The sequence below is a fragment of the Bufo gargarizans genome, chromosome 4 (assembly GCF_014858855.1).
Source record: "Bufo gargarizans isolate SCDJY-AF-19 chromosome 4, ASM1485885v1, whole genome shotgun sequence".
NCBI classification, from domain to species: domain Eukaryota; kingdom Metazoa; phylum Chordata; class Amphibia; order Anura; family Bufonidae; genus Bufo; species Bufo gargarizans.
In genome coordinates, this window is record NC_058083.1 from 436013302 (window position 1) to 436034508 (window position 21207).

At 43.7% G+C, this 21207-nt stretch overlaps 1 protein-coding gene across 1 annotated transcript in view; it reads left to right on the plus strand.

The window, feature by feature from the left end:
- CFAP61 (cilia and flagella associated protein 61) overlaps positions 1-21207 on the plus strand; it is a 291524-nt gene that overhangs the window by 71951 nt on the left and 198366 nt on the right. The window contains exons 13-17 of the mRNA XM_044291895.1: positions 3574-3713; positions 9474-9600; positions 11867-11944; positions 16389-16595; positions 19933-20067. Coding sequence (XP_044147830.1) covers positions 3574-3713; positions 9474-9600; positions 11867-11944; positions 16389-16595; positions 19933-20067 — 687 coding nt within the window. The remainder of the gene's footprint in view (positions 1-3573; positions 3714-9473; positions 9601-11866; positions 11945-16388; positions 16596-19932; positions 20068-21207) is intronic.

Genomic DNA, 21207 nt, shown 5'->3' on the forward strand with positions numbered 1-21207 from the left:
CTGTGCTTGGACAGATGGTGTCTGTATCTTTTAATACAAACTCTGTAGATGCACTGCTCTGAAGAACCTCTTTAGGTGATTTTTCTTTTTATTCACTTATTTCCATTACATGTAACAGAGATAGAAACCTTTTGTGAGGATTTCTACTTGGTGCCTGAAGACATCACTTCTGTCCATGTGCTCTGTGGTCTTTGATTTATATGAGGAGTTGGCGACTGCCTGTTTTACTATATGCCTCATTCTGGAGCATCTTTTTGTAGCACTTTGCGTTGTGCCAATTTTCTGTTACCCCTCCTAGAAGTTGAATAAGTTAAAGAAGCACTCCCACAAAAATGTTTATTCACTGGCCCATTAGACAGGTTCTTGATATCCATTCTAGTGAAGGAAATTAACTGTAACTGGTGACTGTAATTGTGAGTTATCTACTGATCTTCACCTGTGTCATGTGACCGACTCTCTAACTGATGCACGTGTCTTACTTGTGGACAGGAAGTCAGTTTTTCTATTTGTTCATATGAGGGAACTGACTTCCTGTCTACACATAAGATGCCGTGTTAGTTGATGAGTGGATAACACAAATACATGCCTTGGTCAAAAAAAAAACTACCTTCATTACAATTTACATCATGTACCTTTCTTACAGGCCAGAGAATGCAAATATTTGTGGGAGTGCTTCTTTAACAACTGGGTGTTACCAGTTGGTGCTGTGTCCCACCAAAGTCTGACTCTATCAGACCAGTGCACCCTGTCGACAAAGAGAATACTTCATTCATAGAAAGCAAAAACAAATGGTGGCTTTTCATATATTCTATCTGCTAATTCTGAGTTAACAGAGGGGGAACCTCATCTCTTGGCCAGAGAGGAGAGCAGTTACAAAGAGAGTCTCTCCCTCTGGAGGACCTGGGTCAGAATACATCGCCAGATTTCACAATACATAGTTCAAACATTAATAAATAGATATTTTAGACCTGGTGTGGCTGGTGTGTTCTTACTTTGAAGATCCATACCAGAATGGCTGTATAATCTTTTTTCCTGATATTAAAATGAGCAGTTAGTGAAAATGTATACATGAGTTAATCTCAATCTCCCGCCATGTACCCTGATCGCCAAGCACCTCTATGTGAACCTCCTCCCCTGCTGCCCAAGTCTCACATTGCTCAGTACAAGCTGTCACTTGTCAATTAGACATGATGGGCGGAGGATGACTTTAAAGGGGTTTTCTCATCTAAACATTGGCGGCCTATTGCTAGGATATGCCAAAAATGTCAGATAGGTGCAGGTCCTACCAGTGGGATCCACTCCTATCTCAAAGACGAGGCCACTAAAGTGAAGGGGGAGCAGACGTGCATGCATGGCCACCCTTTATTCACGGGTAAGTTCTGAAAATTACCAATTGCTGCTTCAGCGATTTCATAGAGGTAAAAGTGAGAGGTGGCCATGCTTGTAAGGCTTACTGTCCATTCTCTGTCAGGAGACCTCAGAAAATAGCTGAGCATGCTTGCTTGGCTGTTTTCAGAAGTCTCGTAGCAGTGAATGGAGAGCACACCGCGCAAGTGTGGACACCTCTCCAACCACCGCTGAGACAGACAGTAATAGCCAAGAAAACACTTGTCAGAACTCCTATAGCAGTGAATGGAGGAAGGCCATGCACACATGGTGCACTCTCTTTCACTTCAGAGACACCGCTTTCGAGACAGGAGCAGGTCCCTCGCTTGTGGCATATCCTAGTGATGCGCCACAAATGTTTAGATGGGAATACCCCTTTAACTCATGAATACATTTGGACTCTCTCAATCTGGACTCATAAAATAATGAAAACTTTCAAAAATGATTTAAAATCCATTCTGACATGGATCTTCAAAGTAGGTATACCGGCCCCATCAGGTCTAAGAGATATATTTAACAATGTATGTAGTGTTTTTTGTGAAACCTAGTGACAGATCCTTTTTAATTTCCTCTGGAAGTGCTACAGTAACACTGAACACTTATTTCCAGGTTTCCCCAAAGACAGCATTGGGAAACTCTGTGATCAGATTCTTGTTAAGGTAGACAAATAGGGACTACTGTAGAGAACCTCTTCTGAGTTAAAGCTTGTGCCCCGTAGCTTATTCTGCAGTTAGTAAGGGGTTGTCTCATCTCAGACAATGAGGGATATCACTAGGACATGCCCCCATTGTCTGATAGGTGTGGGTCCCACCACTGGGACCCGCACCTATATCAAGAACGGAGCCCTGAAAGTGGTGGAGGGTGCACTGCGCATGCGCAGCTGCCCTCCATTCATTGTCTATGGGGCTGTCGAAAATAGCCGAGCTGGCTCGGCTATTTTGTGAGGCCCATAGAAGTGAATCAGAGCAGTGGCTGCACAAGCGCGGTGCGCTCCCATTCACTTCTATGGGGAGAGGGCTTGGTGGTGGCCACACCGGAGTCCTCCAGCCTCCACTTTGCGGGGCTCCATGCCTGATATAGGTGCGGGTCTCAGCGGTGGAACCCACACCTATAAGACAATGGGGGCATATCCTAGCGATATGCCCCTATTGTCTGAGATGAGACAACCTCTTTAAGGTTAAGGCCCCCATGCACATTAGTTTACTGTCTGCAGAACCCACTGAGAACAGCGAGTTTGGCTTAGGCCTCTTTCACACGGGCGTGTGTGCCCCGTGGTTGTGCATGTGGCCTGCAAAATGCGGGCCGCAATGCACGAGCACAGTCCGTGGGGCCGCCGCAGCGAATCGCGGACCCATTCACTTGAATGGGTCCGCGATCCTTCCGTTCCGCAAAAAGATAGGACATGTTCTATCTTTTTGTGGAACGAAAGTATGGGACGAAACCCCACGGAAGCACTCTGTAGTGTTTCCGTAGGGTTCCGTTCCGCACCATTCCACATCTCCGGATTTGCGGACCCATTGAAGTGAATGGGTCTGCATCCATGATGCGGAATGCCCACGGAACGGCACCCATGTATTGCGGTCCGCAATATGGCAACGGGGCTTACACGCCCGTGTGAAAGAGGCCTTACAGTGTATTGTATCGGAGTGCTCCTACCATCATCTGAGAAGGATCGGGAAAGCTGAATATTTTTGCCTGATTCTTTTGTCCTCCTGGGAGCGGCTTTCTCATCTCTCCCAATTGACAACACATAGACTCTCACCCGAAAGTGTGTGTACATAGGGGAATCAGGAAAGATGGGTCGGCCAACGCTCTTGCATGTGTATGGCCAGCTTAAGTGTGACAGTCCTATGTATACTTCTGCGCCAAAACAAATACTTAGAATACATAAAAGTTATGCAGGAATAAATTATTTCCACATGACAAGAGCAGTAAATGAGAAAAACAATCACTAGAATTAGAGATACAGCAGTATTAATGTAGCTAAAATATTGTCGCTCATGTAATGCTATGGTATTGCTTATTTATAAGGTCCCTCTGCCAGCCTGCTCCCTCTCTAGTGCATGAAGTAATTCCAGCCTAATACTGTGATCTCTGATGCGTAAAACATTTTAATTAATTAGTATTTATTCCCAGTTGTATGATATGCATGGATTCCAGTAATGTGTTTGTGTTTTATTGTTCAAGGATAAAGAGTTCTGCATCATCACCGTTCCTCACCTCACCCCTGAATTCCCCCTGCTTCAGAGCTTTGTGAGAGCCGTGCCTCTGAGTACATGCACTTTGCCTCAGGAGCTTTATATTTTCCACCGTGCTGGCTTGATCAAGTAAGTGGAAAATCAACCTCAGCAATCTCTGCTCGTCGTTTTTTTTTTTTTTTTTTTTTTTTACATCTGCGTGAAAATAGGATCACATGCGCATAGCATTAATACAGAAAGGGAAAGCAGCCCTAATTAATAAAATATATCACATCCAATGGTAAGAGAACAATGCCAGTAAGAATTACCAGGTCGCTGGAAAAAATGAGGCTCTATTGTGTAACATTTCAATAGTGCAAGAAAAACGAGCCATGCACATAGGTCAGCGTATACTCATTATCAGGAAAGTGGAAGAATAGTTGTAAGGAGCCAATGTAGTACAAGCCAAGTGAAGGAGAACACAAAGAGAGGACACGTGCACAAGCGGGCAGCGAAGAATAGAAGGAAGGGGATTAAAAAGGTTGAGGAGGGCTAGGTCTGATTCAGAAGCCCTTCTGATTTATGTGTGCAGATAATAGACATCTTTGTGGACATCTTTTTTTTTTTTGCACAAACATGCATTCAAATGAGTCTGGGTCATAGACAAGAATAATGCATGCCATGGTCCATGCTGAAAAGTGGACATGTTGGTTGAACCATTGACTTTGACTTTAACGGGGTCAGTGTGCAGTCCCTTGTGAACACGGATAGCACCTAGATGTAAAATACGTCCGTTTCAGTGTGGCCTAAAAAGGAGTAGATGGGGTTTAAAGAGGTTTTCTGCATCACCATGTCTAACATCTAGCACCTCCACTACTCAGCTGTTACCAAAAATCTCCCCATTCAAGTGAATAGGAGCTAAGCTGTTTTACATTGTGTGGGCACTACACAGATGCGGTACTTCCGGCTTTGTTCTCTGTGTTAGTTCTGACCATTGGCGGTTGCTGTGAACAGCTGATTGGTGGGGGTGCCAGGTGTTAGACCCCATTAATCTGATATTGATGACGGCTCATCAGTATTTATAACACAGAAAATCCATTTAAGGTATTTTCTCTAACAGTGATTCAACAGGATACAAATTCTCCATCCGCATCAGGTTATAATGCCGTTTTCTTTCCACAAGCACTGAGCCCATCACATGGTAGTATTCTAATAGCCCTTATGGATGACCAAAATTTTACACTCCATTTAGTTCTTATTCATATTCGTGTACCAACAATGCCTGTGTCACAATGCTCCTTGCTGTAGTGTGATTTATGGCAGGGCCAATATTAATTGTATTCCCCCACACAATAACTGTGCTTCTTTTTATAATCATAACTGTGGATTTCTCTAAAGTTTATTTCAGTCATATTAGTATTACCTGTTTCACCTGCACAGCTAAACACATTTCTCTCAGAAGCAGTGGGTGTCTCCCCTCTGCCAGTACTGTATGCAGTGACTTCACTTCCCTTACTTCCCACTATGTTTGTTTTCTTCTAGTGAGCTCAGAAAGCTGGATAAGGGGGGATAAATCAAAATGACAGAAAGGCAGGAGGCTCCTGTGATGTTCAGAGTCTGTGTAGAAGCAGTTGTTTTATCAGGCTCAGGAGCTCAGCTAGCTCTGACATGCCCTCATTTCCTGTGAGCCGTCTTCCGAGTCTCTGTTACCAGGGACAGAGCTTGCCTGACAACAGGCAGTGGACTATAAAGTCAGTGGAAGTGAGACTGACTTTATTTTTATTTTTTATTCAGGCATATGTTTTAAATGAAGTGGTTTAGAAATTTGCTAATTACACTATTCTCTATTAAGGGCTCATGCACACACAACGTATTTTTTTGACAATTTTTATTTGTTTGCTGCCCGTATGCAGAACCATTCATTTCAATGGGGCTGCAAAAATAAAACAGAAATGACTGTTTATTCCGCAAAAATATGTCCTATTCTTGTCTGTTTTGCGGACAAGGACAGGACAGGCATTGTTACAATGGATCCGCCTAAAATACGGATGTAACCCAGATGTCACACAGATGTCATCCGTTTTTTGCAGACCGCAAAACATACGGTCGTGTGCATGAGCCCTAAATAAAATGTAATTGTGTGAAAGTACATGACTCTTTAACAACCCTGTAAACTGCCTATGCATAAGCCATCTAAATTCCCCAAATCTTTGAACATGCATGGAACACATTATATAGGACACATTGCACAGCGGGAGGCTGAGAGCGCCATTGTGGAGGCTCAAACTGAGAGGGAACCACTCCTCTTAGACCCCCTACTTATCAGATAGGGATGACCTATCCCAGTGATATGATGGGATTTACTGACTCATTATATAGTATCCAGTAATCTCCAAACAATTATAGATATCCTTTCATTGACAATGTACAAATCACCTTCTGTAAGGAAAGGATAGTAAAATCACTAAATAAATAAATAAATCCTCATTGCAACTGTTCATATAGGGATGATGCAGGCTTATTATAATCCCACACAAAGCTGATAATTAAAGATGATAATTAGTCTCATTAGTGGTTTTCACTCCATGCATAATATGAATGTTGCATTGTAGAAGTGTTTAATTTGATATCAATGCAATTGTATTCTACTTGGATCATACATTACAAATGACCTCAGAAGATTTGTATTTACTTAACCATTTTGTGTATCATTTACTAGCAAACAATTTAATTATGCGTCTATAATAAAACAGCCTGACGATGATATATTTGTACTCTTTTTTTAATTTATATATATATATATATATATATATATATATATATAAAAAACAGTGTGATTGAATACTATATTTGTATGCAGAAAGTGCATGCAAAATAGTAATGAAGTTAATCAAATGGCTAATAGAATCCAGACATCCATCAGAGCCTTGGGACTAAGCTTTAATTAATGAGCATAGATCCTAGAGATAAGAACTCCGAGCTTAATTAATATGATGTCTTCTGATCGTTGCATCTCTGGTGCTGTCTCGGAGAAGATAAAATATACATGTTTAGTCCACAGTAGATGATCACATGCATATGTATAATAGATGATGGGTGTTTGTATTCAACACTTTATGGTAGGTCATTTTTTCATTATTTTATGTAAAAACCAGTCTACTATGATGTATGACATAGTCCTGTATTAAAGTTTTAGGCAGGAGTGGAAAAGCGTAAGAACTGTTAATGGTTTATTTTTATCAATTAGCAAAATGCTAAGTGAGTGAACAAAAGAGAAATCTACATCCAATCAGTATTTGGTGTGACCAACCCTTGCCTTCAAAACAGCATCAGTTCTTCTAGGTACACTTGCACTCCTCTGCAGGGAGGTTGTTCCTAATATCTTGGAAAACTAACCACAGATCTTTTCTGGATGTAGGCTTGCTCAAATCCTTCTGTTACCTTATGTAATTCCAGACAGACTCGATGAGATCAGGGCTCTGTGGGGGCCACATCATCACTTCCAGGACTCCTTGTTCTTCTTTATGCTGATGATAGTTTTTAATGGTTGTATGTTAGGGTCATGTCCTGCTGCAGAGTAAATTTGGAGCTAAGCAGATGCCTCCCTGATGGTATAGCATGATGGATACCACCTCTCTAACTCATATACTCTTTTCTGGAGTGCCAAACAGGGGTCAAGGGACCCATTGCCCTTAGATATGAAGACCCAGAGTTAGCAGTGGATAATTCGTACTTGTCTGTCTCTGCTCCTAAATTATGTGCCTCTTCTCTCTGACGTAGAAGCTACATGTGAGCAGCCACACACACACACACACACACATACAGTTACAAAGCAGATGTAGATCCATTGTCACTTGAACAGATTTGGCTTGGGGTTACTCCTAAGGGTGTTGTCTAAGTGCCCCCCCCCCCCCCTGGTCCTCACCCTTTAAAGGGGTTCTCCAGGTTGTTGATATTGATGACCTATCCTCAGCATGATACCAAGCACAGCCACTATACAATGTATGGCGCTCTGCGTGGTAAGCTGCGAGAAGGCAGCAGCACTCACTGGAGCACCAGTGACTTCTCAAACAGCTGATCCATGGGGGTACCAGGTGTTGGATACTGTCGGTGTCAGATACTGATGAGCTATCCTGGAGATTTCCCCCCTGCATGTATGAGAGAGAGAGAGAGAGAGATACGTATATATCAACAATGGGGCATATACATATATATATACAGTCCTGATCAAAAGTTTAAGACCACTTGAAAAATGGCAAAAAATCATATTCAGCATGGCTGGATCTTAACAAGGTTCCAAGTAGAGCTTCAACATGCAACAAGAAGAAATGGGAGTGAGACAAAACCTTTTTTGAGCATTCAATTTAATGAAAACAACGAATAAACTGAAACAGGCTGTTTTTCAGCTGATCAAAAGTTTAGGACCACACCTCCAAAAAAAAAACAAAAAAAAACCCCAAAACAGAAATCCAACTTCCAAACATGAACTCAGTAATGAGTAGCTCCGCTGTTATTGTTGACCACTTCAAATATTCGTTTCGGTATGCTTGATGCAAGCGTTTCCATGAGGTGAGTGGGAACCTTTCTCCAAGCGGTGGAGACCGCCGCACGAAGGCCATCTACTGTCTGGAACTGTTGTCCATTTTTGTAAACTTCCCTTGCCATCCATCCCCAAAGGTTCTCAATTGGATTTAGATCAGGGGAACACGCAGGATGGGCCAAAAGAGTGATGTTATTCTCCTGGAAGAAGTCCCCTGTCCTGCGGGCATTGTGTACTGTAGCATTGTCCTGTTGAAAAATCCAGTCGTTACCACACAGACGAGGGCCCTCAGTCATGAGGAATGCTCTCTGCAACATCTGGACATAGCCAGCGGCCGTGTGACGCCCCTGCACTTCCAGAAGCTCAATTTTTCCACTGAAGGAAAAAGCACCCCAGACCATTATGGTGCCCCCTCCACTGTGGCACGTAGAAAACATCTCAGGTGGGATCTGGGTTAAATTTTTTCTCATCAGAGAATAAAACTTTCTTCCACCTTTGAATGTCCCATGTTTGGTGCTCACTTGCAAAGTCCAAACGAGCAGTTCTGTGGCGTTCAAGGAGACAAGGTCTTTGAAGACGTTTTTTGTTTTTTAAGCCCTTCAGTCTCAGATGAAGGGGGCACAATGTGGGCATAACTGCTGTGAGGGGGAAAAATGAAGGCATAACCACTGTGAGGGGCACAATGTTTTAAGTCATGGGGGTGGGATATGCCAGAGAAAAGACCCGCCCTGGGTGCCACTGCCAAACACCTTAGGCACGCCACTGCTTTTTACATTCCAATTTGGCAGGTATGTGCCCTGGCCCCCGCCTTATATCAAAGAGTGCCCTCACTGACCTGTTGTTGCAAAGACAAATAGTTATTTTTTTTAAAAGGTTTTAATTTTTGTAAGTGGGGGCCCATAAAAAAATTGCTGTGGGGCCCACTCAGTTCTAGCTACGCCCCTGCAGGAGGATAAAAGTTTAAGCATAGTAATTACTTTACAAAAGCATCTAGTAAAATCCGTGATCTTATTGGAACCCGCTCTTTGTATTCTGATAAGGCATGGAAATGTGGGATTGTTCATTATCCCAGTGCCATGCTATACAGTGTTCCCCTGAGATCTAAACCAGACTGTGTGCATAAGTACTAAAAAGCCAGAGGGATTAATGTGCTAATGGTATTGTAGCTGTATTTCCACCGGCTTCTCTGTGTTACTTCCTGCCTCCGAATAATGGTCCTGAAAGAACAGCTCCTGTGGGTCTTTGCATTGAACATTTTATGTTTACCAGCTCCCGCTTCATAATAGGCTGCATAAGTACATTTAATCTGCTATTAAATTTCATGCCGTCGTAAACGAGTCATTTACATGTGTGTATTACCTTTCTTTCAGCTTATTACAGGTGAGGGCAGCAAAGTCCAGTGATGTGCCGGCGGTAGAAAATCTCATAGAAAGCCTACATCTCCGTAAAAGTATATTAGATGACCTAAAAGTCTACAATGAAGCTCGAAGGGATGCTGTGAGTGAACTCATTCAGAAAGTGTATGAAATTGATTAACCCATCCCAAAACTTGTCTGCCATGTATGACATTGGTAACAATAACGATAGATGGATTGTTTCGATTGTTGCTGTAAACAAGGGGACAATTATTGAAAAGAAACCAAACATTTGAAGGACATATTCATTGTTCCGGCCTGAAGATTTTGAAAGTTTAAGTAGATCATAAACTACAAATTATTCTAAGTTAGCAGTTGGCTTTAGACATTAGATGGAAATATCACAAAACTGCACAATGCTGAGAAAATATTAGCAACTAGCAGAAGGACCCGGCTTCGCACGGGTATATTTAATCTATTTACTTTAAAGGGAGTCTTTCACGCAGATTCACCCTATTAACCTAATAACAGTGCTATGTCCACGGCATCCCCCCTATTAAAACGGTGCTTACCGTTTGTTCCTTGCTAGCATCGTTGTGGAGAAAAACACTTTTAATCCTCATGCAAATGAGTCTGGGAAGGTGCCCAGAGGCGGCGTTACAGCGGCCGGTGCCCAGGCCCCTGGGTCTTTTCATACGAAGCCACTCCCCCTCCGCCGCGTCTGCCCGCCCTTAGTCTCTGTTCTAACCTCCCTCCTCCCGTCCATAATCCCGCGCATGCCTCGATGAACGCGATATCGGCGCATGCGCATTTAATGAGCACTGTCGGGCCGGGGCATCGCAGTTTAGCGTGCGCATGCGCGGCATTACTGACGGGAGGAGAGAGGTTAGAACAGAGACTAAGGGTGGGCAGACGCGGCGGAGGGGGAGTGCCTTCGTATGAAAATGACCCAGGGGCCTGGGCACCGGCCAGTGTAACGCTGCCCCTGGGCACCTTCACAGACTCATTTGCATGCGGATTAAAAGTGTTTTTCTCCACAACGATGCTAGCAAGGAACAAACGGTAAGCACCATTTTAATAGGAGGGATGCCGTGGACATAACACTGTTATTAGGTTAATAGGGTGAATCTGCGTGAAAGACTCCCTTTAATGTTTGTGTGTGTAGTTAAAAGATATCGACAGTGTCCACTATAACAGTGACCTCCTCAGGGGCCTGCCCCTTTAACAGTGACCTCCACAGAGTTCTGCCCCCTTAACAGTAACATCCACCGTGCCCTCCCCTTTAACAGTGGCCGCCCCTTTATTAGTGACCTCCACAGTATCCCGTCTCCTTAAGGTCTCCTACACACAAACGTGTGCGCCCCGTGGCCGTGCTGCGGCCTGCAAAATTGCGGCCTGCAATGCACAAACACTGACCGTGGGACAGCGGCAGCGGATCGCGGCCGTGCCCGTGTATTGTGGATCTGCAAATGCGGTCCGCAATATGGCAACGGGTAGCACACGTGCAGGAGGCCTAACAGTGATTTCCACAACACCCAGTCCCCTTAACAGTGGCCTCTACAGCAATGTGCCCCTTAACACTGACCTCCATAGCAGACCGTCCCCTTAACTGTGCCCTCCCCAGCAGCCTGCTGTGGCCAGAGGACATATTTCATGCTGGACAGTACGGCTTTCAGACTCCCTGTCCCTGACGCAGGGATGTCCTTTTGAACAGCTCACTCTCAGGCAGCAGCACTGTGCTGTCTGAGTGTGAGCTGCAGGGAGCAATTCACCCTCCCTCCCACCCCTGCAGCTGACAGAAGTTGATTTTTAGCATAATTTTTTCCATCCCCGGAGTGGGAGGGGGCATGACCTAATCGGGGGCTTGGCTTAGCAGGACCTGGGGGCGGGGTTTTAAGTCCGTCTTATGTTCCCTTAACTCCGCTCCCTTAACAGTGTCATGCACAGTGCCCTGCCCCATTAAAGCTGACCTACAGCAGTGAAAAAAAATAGCTGGGTTGTTATGGAAACCTGGTGTAAAACTGTGTGTATGTGGAGACTAAGGGCCTGCAAGCTTCTATTGGCTGATAAGGGTCATGTGACCAGGCTTCTATTGGCTAATGCATTTTTTGGGGAATATCTCAGGAACGGTACATGCTAGAGAACTGAGACCCGGTCTAAAACCTTCCCAGACACCTGGAGTACCTGTGTGCCACATTTGGTGATTGTAAATGCAACAGTGCAGATTCCTTTAGAGGACATACATACACACATACACTCAGCTTTATATATTAGATATCGGAAAATCATTGAGACATGTCTACTGCATTCATACCTGCCCAATGTGGAAAGGCTATGGGGTATATATATTATAAAACTGTATTGGTGGATAACATTGTAATTCCTGCTCTCCATGTAACTTATTTCAGGATGGGACACCTGTGCAGGCGTTTGTTGTGGAAGCAGCTGACCAGATCGTGGGCATTGCTATCTTCAGAAATGAAGCGGTACGTTCCTTTATGGTGATCTTATACTTTTCTATGCACTTGACGCTTCTGGTGTTGTGAGGACCCTCAAGCTACAGTGTAACCTCTGCAAAAGACCACGTATTTCAGAAGACCCTTCCTTTATCTAGACCAGGTTTCCTGTTCAGATTTTCCATTCCATCATATACTTTGCATGCTGGGCATCTTCTTTAAGAAAGCCACTCCTCTAGGATGCAATTTTGGGTGGTCTCTTCAAAGAAGTTTCACTGTGTGTATATTTATAGGTATTTATATCATGAATAAAAGTGGGACAGAGCAAAGTTAGTCCGGCCAATTATGATAAATCTGTATGTGAGGACATTCCCCTATTGAATGTCACGGCTGAGGATGGGGGAACCCTCAGCCGTGCGATGTTACATGCATGTGGCAGCTGCTTGGCCAGGACAACAGAATTAGGGAGTAGGTCACCTCCTAATGCGTCCCTAACCTCTGACCCTGACTCCTAGCTGTATGCGTCGACCCAGATGGTAGGAGGGCTCATACTCAAGAACCTCGGATCCCTACTAACCCTCCGCAGATCGCTGAGCTAGGAGCGGAGTAGACAGCCTGTTCCTCCTGGATGCTGAGAAACAGGAGTCTCAACTGGCCAAAGTGCAAGGAAGGGGAAACATTTACAGACATATGGATATGGCAGGTGAACTACTCTAGTTCCAAACCTACCTGCCACAGCCTTGCTGACTGGATCGCGTGCTCACAAGCTGATGTCCACACCAAACATAAATGGACACAGCACACACACATAAACACACAGGAACCCAGATTCATAGCTGCAGAAAGAATAAAGACCAACATAAAGCATAACATCACCACATGTTTTTATGACCGCAAGGGTGGCCCTCACTGGAGAGATGGTATAAGGATACCAGGAGGATGACTCCAGCAACATGCCTGGAGTACCCCTCAGACTTCTGAACCAGAGGAAGTTAAAAAGCCCAAGTGGCCACACCCACACAGACACACACACTGGAACACACTGGAAAGGGAATTAACCCTTCCAGGACCAGACAGGGTAGTGAAGCCACTTAAAGGGAAAGTACACACATACAGAAACCTTGTGCACAACAAACAGGGAAAGTGCACACCATACAAACTAAAGGCACACCTACAAAGAGAGGTTGCCAGGTGCAACCGCATGCACTTCACAGCAAGCTGCCTCGCAACAGCTCAGGCTGCTATACTGCGACTATGATCATGTTGCCAGCGGCAACCACACCTGAGGCAAGAAACTAGCAGCCCTCACCATGTGGTTGACAAGAAAACCAAACCACAGGCAACCGGATGCGGGTCCAGGAGTCACGACCATGACCATGGTCATGACATTGAAGCATTCTCCAGCATTCTTAGTTGGTAGATAATTAGAAGAGGGTTTTTTCCCACAAAAATATTCTACAGTTTTCAAACCAGAACCTGAATATTTTTGTAATGGCAAATAATTAAAATTTAGTATAGCCACAACGTTATTCAATAAAATGTCTCTGTGTAGCACCACCTGCTGGTTTTTTCCCCTTATTTTTCTGTGCACCTTGCAGAGGTGGTCGCACATGCTCAGTTCCATCCTTCTGCCACCAGCATAATATCTTCTGTTAGAAGCTGTTACCAAAAAAAGGTGATGAGCTGTGATAGGGAGAGAGTTGCAGCAAAAAGGACACACTCTCTGAGAAAGGACTCATGCCCTGAGCTGCCAGCTTGAAATAAATCTAGCAGGGTAACTGGAGCAATGGGTAGAGCTCTGGATTCATGTGAGGTACAGGGCTGGTTCTAGAAAGATCAGCCCCATAGAGTTGAATGGACCATTTTTCGTAGATACATGTCTGATACGCCAATCACATGGTGGAGAACAGGCCTCCATTCTAGTGATTGTCGGGGTCCCCTCCTGAACAGACATTTATCCCCTGTGGATCCACACTTGATTTTGGCTTCAAGAACTGCATAAAAAAACTAAAGTCTGTACAGCACCCGAAGTCTAAAAATGGAATTGCCCAATGAGCTCCTCAAAGAGAATCTGTCACCCCAATTTTGGACTATTATCTACAGTAATCCATGCGTAGTCCTACCTGTGCACACATATGCAACATGTATACCTGTCTACAGATATAATAATGTGTACCTGTGCACAGATATAATAATGTGTACCTGTGCACACTGTGACACAATGAGAGGTTTCGTCTGGGAAAACAGGAATTTTCCTCCCAGCATGTGCTGCTGGGCTGATGTACAGCCAGATGAGGTCAAATACCGGACCTAATGCATGTGCACCTGTGCGCACATATAATGCATGTGTACCTGTGCGCACATATAATGCATGTGTACCTGTGCGCAGATATAATGCATGTATACCTGTGCGCACATATAATGCATGTGTACCTGTGCGCACATATAATGCATGTGTACCTGTGCGCAGATATAATGCATGTGCACCTGTGCGCACATATACTGCATGTGTACCTGTGCGCACATATAATGCATGTGTACCTGTGCGCAGATATAATGCATGTGCACCTGTGCGCACATATACTGCATGTGTACCTGTGTGCAGATATAATGCATGTGTACCTGTGCGCAGATATAATGCATGTGCACCTGTGCGCACATATACTGCATGTGTACCTGTGCGCAGATATAATGCATGTGCACCTGTGTGCACATATACTGCATGTGTACCTGTGTGCAGATATAATGCATGTGTACCTGTGCGCAGATATAATGCATGTGCACCTGTGCGCACATATACTGCATGTGTACCTGTGTGCAGATATAATGCATGTGTACCTGTGCGCATATATAAAGCATGTGCACCTGTGCGCACATATACTGCATGTGTACCTGCGCAGATATAATGCATGTGTACCTGTGCGCACATATAATGCATGTGCACCTGTGCGCACATATAATGCATGTGCACCTGTGCGCACACATACTGCATGTGTACCTGTGCGCAGATATAATGCATGTGTACCTGTGCGCACATATACTGCATGTGTACCTGTGTGCAGATATAATGCATGTGTACCTGTGCGCAGATATAATGCATGTATACCTGTGCGCACATATAATGCATGTGTACCTGTGCGCACATATAATGCATGTGTACCTGTGCGCAGATATAATGCATGTGCACCTGTGCGCACATATACTGCATGTGTACCTGTGCGCACATATAATGCATGTGTACCTGTGCGCAGATATAATGCATGTGCACCTGTGCGCACATATACTGCATGTGTACCTGTGTGCAGATATAATGCATGTGTACCTGTGCGCATATATAAAGCATGTGCACCTGTGCGCACATATACTGCATGTGTACCTGCGCAGATATAATGCATGTGTACCTGTGCGCACATATAATGCATGTGCACCTGTGCGCACATATAATGCATGTGCACCTGTGCGCACACATACTGCATGTGTACCTGTGCGCAGATATAATGCATGTGTACCTGTGCGCACATATACTGCATGTGTACCTGTGTGCAGATATAATGCATGTGTACCTGTGCGCAGATATAATGCATGTGTACCTGTGCGCAGATATAATGCATGTGCACCTGTGCGCAGATATAATGCATGTGTACCTGTGCGCAGATATAATGCATGTGTACCTGTGCGCAGATATAATGCATGTGTACCTGTGCGCAGATATAATGCATGTGTACCTGTGCGCAGATATAATGCATGTGCACCTATGCGCACATATACTGCATGTGTACCTGTGTGCAGTTGTAATGCATGTGTACCTGTGCGCAGATATAATGCATGTGTACCTGTGCGCACATATACTGCATGTGTACCTGTGTGCAGATATACTGCATGTGCACCTATGCGCACATATACTGCATGTGTACCTGTGCGCAGATGTAATGCATGTGCACCTATGCGCACATATACTGCATGTGTACCTGTGTGCAGATATAATGCATCTGTACCTGTTTGCATATATAATGCATGTGTACCTGTGTGCAGATATAATGCATGTGCACCTGTGCGCAGATATACTGCATGTGCACCTGTGCGCACATATACTGCATGTGTACCTGTGTGCAGATGTAATGCATGTGTACCTGTGCGCACATATACTGCATGTGTACCTGTGTGCAGATGTAATGCATGTGTACCTGTGCGCAGATGTAATGCATGTGTACCTGTGCGCAGATAAAATGCATGTGTACCACTGTGCAGTCATACTGCTTGTGTGCAAATATACTGCATGTGTACCTGTGCGCACATATAATGCATGTGTACCTGTGCGCATATATAATGCATGTGCACCTGTGCGCACATATACTGCATGTGTACCTGTGTGCAGATATAATGCATGTGTACCTCTGTATGGTTATAATACAAGTCTACCTGTGTGCAGATATACTATCTGTGTTTCATGTTCACTGTTTTTATTGCTTTGCAGGACATTGAGTACATTCGATCCCACTATAACATTGAAGATTTTATCTACTTCAGTCATCATCAGCGGGATGAGCACGGACATCTCCATCATTATGCTCTCAGCCCCATATTTAAGCACTACAGCAGGCATTTCCTGAAAGAGATTCTCCGTTTATCCCACAAGTCCTCTCTATATTATCCTGTATACCCATCATATGACAAAGATCAGGTAACCTGCTGTGTATAATTAGAAAATTCTCTGTAATTGGTTTTAAAATGAATTATTTGAAGTTAAAGGGCTGTCCGACTACCAAAGCAGTTTTACTTATGTCCCCGAAAGTGCTTAGCCTTAAGACAAAAAGCTACTTACCTGTTCGCCAGTTCCAGCTTAAAGGGTCTTGTCCAAAAGCTTCTAGTCACCTATGGACTGAAAATGTAAAGTCTTGTCCATCTTCACTGGTCTCTGCAGTAACATTTTGGACCAGTAAGGCCTCTTTCACACGACCGTTTTTTTTTTCCGTTTTGCGGGCCGTTTTTTGCGGTCCGTATACGGTCCGTATACGGAACCATTCATTTCAATGGTTCCGCAAAAAAAACGGAATGTGTTCCGTATGCATTCCGTTTCCGTATTTCCGTTTTTCCGTTCCGTTGAAAGATAGAACATGTCCTATATTTGGCCGCAAATCACGTTCCGTGACTCCATTAAAGTCTATGGGTCCGCAAAAAAACGGAATGCATACGGAAATGCATCCGTATGTCTTCCGTATCCGTTCCGTTTTTTGCGGAACCATCTATTGAAAATGTTATGCCCAGCCCAATTTTTTATATGAAATTACTGTATACTGTATTTGCCATACGGAAAAACGGAACGGAACAACGGAACGGAAACGGAACCACAACGGAAGCAAAAAACGGAACAACGGATCCGTGAAAAACGGACCGCAAAACACTGAAATGGACATACTGTCGTGTGAAAGAGGCCTAAGTGAGTAGTTATGTGAAAAACTACTGAAAATAATTAAAGGGAACCTCTCCTGACATGTCTGTTTTAGAAACTAGTTTCATTCTCCACGTAATACCAATTCTGGAGCATCTATTCTTATTACTCTATATGTTGTGCCATCCCTGTATTATTCCTTTTAGAAGTTTGCAAATAAATTGCCAGCAGTCTACAGTAAAGGTACTGCTGGGTGTTACCAGCAGCTGGTGTGTCTGACTCCATCCAATCAGTGCTGCTGGGGTCAGACTGTGCAGGGACACACACCCAGCTGTACCTTTACTGCAAGCTGCTGACAATTCATTCATAACTTCTAGCAGGAATAATAAAGGAATGGCACAGCATAGAGCCATAAGAATAGATGCCTCAGAATTGGTATTATGCAAGTAGTTACTAAGACAGACATGTCGGGCGAGGTGAAAGATCCTTTTAAGTACTATGTATAGAGGATTTTTACATAGTAGTCAAGCTTTGTGTACTGGAATACCCCTTCCTGAATGTCCTTGCAGAGTTAGGAGCTGCACTCTAATCACCACTGCAGCTTTTAGCCCCTCCCCCGAAAACCATAAACTGTATATCCCCCCCCCCCCGCCCTCCCTACATCAAAACAAGCATTATGGAAAGGGGATATACAGTAAGTTAAAAAATATTTAGCTGCACTTTGTGCTATTAAAAATAAGAAAATTTAATTTTCTCCCTTTTTTTATTTTACATCTTCTTGGTTAGAAAAAGTAAAAACCAAAAAATAAAAATGACCTAATCACTTGTATCACTTAAAAAAGGTGCAAAAACAATGACATAACCGAATAGAAAAAAATGGCTTTAAAGATGCATGAACTAAAAAAAAATGTGTCTGGTTAGGTAAATGGCCCGGTCTTGAACTGGTTTAAGCATTTTCAGAGTCTATAAACAATGGGAAAACACATTACCTCCACATAAATCGGCTACATGAAGAGCAGCATAGGGTGGACTGTGAATTGCCACGGAGTAGGTTGGCGCTATACAAATAATGATTATTATTAGGATTGAGCTTGTAATGATGGGAGTAAGTTTAGTGTAAGAGCTCAATGCTAAGGGAGGAGATTTATCAAAAACAGTGTAATGGAAGACTGGCTTAGTCGCCCATAGCAATCAATCAGATTCCACTTTTCATTTTTCAGAGCTCCTTTGGAAAATGAAAGGTGGAATCTGAATGATTGCTATGGGCAACTAAGCCAGTTTTCCTTAACATCCTATTCTGATAAATCTCCTCCCAAACAAGTGGCTTGGTTTATGGCATTTTGCTGCACCAGTGTTTTTCCCAGAAGCGCGTTCTCTCACTACCAATCACAAAGGAGCTCCCTCCATTTGTGCTTACAAATCCACTACTAGAAATAAGAAGTAAGACTGTGTGATCTATCCAGTCAGTAACATCCTTTAAAAGAAGGAATCACTGTAGATCTATCATTTTATACATCTCGCCCTTAAAGTTCATCTGTCAGCAGATTTGTACCCATGAAACTGGCTGACCTGTTACATGTGCGCTTGGCAGCTGAGGGCATCTGTGTCGGTCCCATGTTCATATGTGCCCGCATAGCTGAAAAGTATGAAGTTTTAATATATGCAAATGAACCTCTAGGAGCAACGGGGGCGTTACCATTACACCTAGAGGCTCCGCTCTCTCTGCAACTGCAGCGCGCTCTGCACTTTGATTGACAGGACCAGGAAGTGTATACATCATCACACTTGGCCCTGTAGTGGAGTGGAGAGGACGTGGCAGTTGCAGAGAGAGGGGAGCCTCTAGATCAGGGATGCTTAACCTGTGGCCCTCCTGCTGTTGTAAAACTACAACTCCCACGATGCCCTTCTGTGGGATGATAACTGTAGGCTGTCAGGAAATGATGGGAGTTATGCAACAGCTGGAGGGCCGCAGGTTGAGCATGCCTGCTTTTGATGTAATGGCATTCTTAGAGGCTCATTTGCATATAATAAAACTTAATTTTTCTCAGCAATGCGGACACATATGAACATGGGACCAACACAGATGCCCTCAGCTGCCAAGTGCACATGGAACAGGTCAGCCAGTTTCATAGCTACAAATCTGCTGACAGATGCCCTTTTAGGGCGAGATGTATGAAATGATAGATCTGTAGTGATTCCTTTTTTTAAAGGATGTTACTGACTGGATAGATCACACAGTCTTACTTCTTATTTCTAGTAGTGGATTTGTAAGCACAAGATGCTTCGCAATAAGCAGAACAAAAATGGAGGGAGCTCCTTTGTGATTGGTAGTGAGAGAACGCGCTTCTGGGAAAAACACTGGTGCAGCAAAATGCCATAAACCAAGCCACTTGTTTATCTGTCATTCCCACAGAGATGGTAATGTAATTACTCCCATAATTATCTTCATTAGTGGTGGGTATTATGTCAGACTCATTCCACCGCTCTAGCACTATGTTTATTTGCTATTATTTTTCTCTAACCCCCGCTTTCAATTTGCCAAGTCTGTTAAGAATTTTCCGTTTGTTAAACATCTGCGAGGCACGGAGCTGACATTCTCCTCACTGAAATGAAGATGGTTGTCTTTCAGTTTAAGATTCCCTGCGCCCATTCACTGACATCTGCCCTTCATTACATGGTTCCCGTGCGACCAAGACGACAGATTGTCTACCCTCTGGAAAAGCTTGGCATAAACGCTCCATCAAAGCAGGTCTCCAAGGATCAGGTGGGTAACAGAAGCCACAGCAGGCAACAGGCTCCATGCCAGGCTCTACAAGGTTTGGCAGATGGCATGGAATTGCTGTCTTAGTATGAATAGGTTGCGTCTTAATTACACAGATCTGGTGGTTTCATACCCTTACAGGATAGGCCATGTCCCAAGGTTTAAATGTAAGCATCCAGAATATAGATATAAATTACATATCTAACGTAGGTCAGAACCTGAGACAAACAAACTCTACCCTAAATCTAACAAGTAATAATAGTAATAAAAAGGACATATCTTCTTGTTGCTTGGCCTATCAGTGCCCACAATTGGACAATGTGAATTTCCCTTGATGAATTAAAGCTTATGTTTAACTAAAAGTCTATGGACACCAATGGGGACACTTTATTTTATTTTATTGCATTTTAGTCATTTTGGGCTGAAAACAATTATTTTTGATTGGTCGAAAAGAACACAGTTTTCCCCTGTGGTGCATCTTCAATCTAGTTGTCTCCCTGCTTGAAGACAAAACCAAAGAGAATGCAATAAAAAATAAAATTGCCCAAAAGTGTTGAGTTGGTATAAAAATACATTCCATTACGTGTTCTGCACTGAAGCTGACTTACAGCCTATATTATAGTGCATAGATAAATACAATTGTCCCAGTAAATTACCCAAAAAAGCAATAAAAGCGTACCTTCTAATAAATGCTTCTATGTCGTATCCTCAGAAAAGACCAATCCTGTAGCCAGATGCAAATACCAGATAAATTCTTCCAACATGAGGAGAACATCACATAGTTGGATAGATCATGGGATGTAGTGTTCCTGAAAAGATTGGAGTAGACTGTTATTTCGTCTGAATTTATACCACCCTGATATAGCTGGCCATGCCCACATCCATCCTCAGGATAGGTTATCAATATCTGATAAGTGGGGGTCCGACTCCCGCCACCCCTGTGGATGAGTTGTCTAAAAGGTTTCTGAGACAATGCACAATGTAACCTTGAAGAGTAAGTAGCACTAGTTATGAGCGTTGCCTCCTCTTCAAACAGCTGATTGGCAGGGGATCTGGGAGTCGGACCCCCACTTATCAGATATTGATAACATATCCTGAAGATGGGTGATCAATACTACTGGCTCCACAACTCCTTTAAACTGG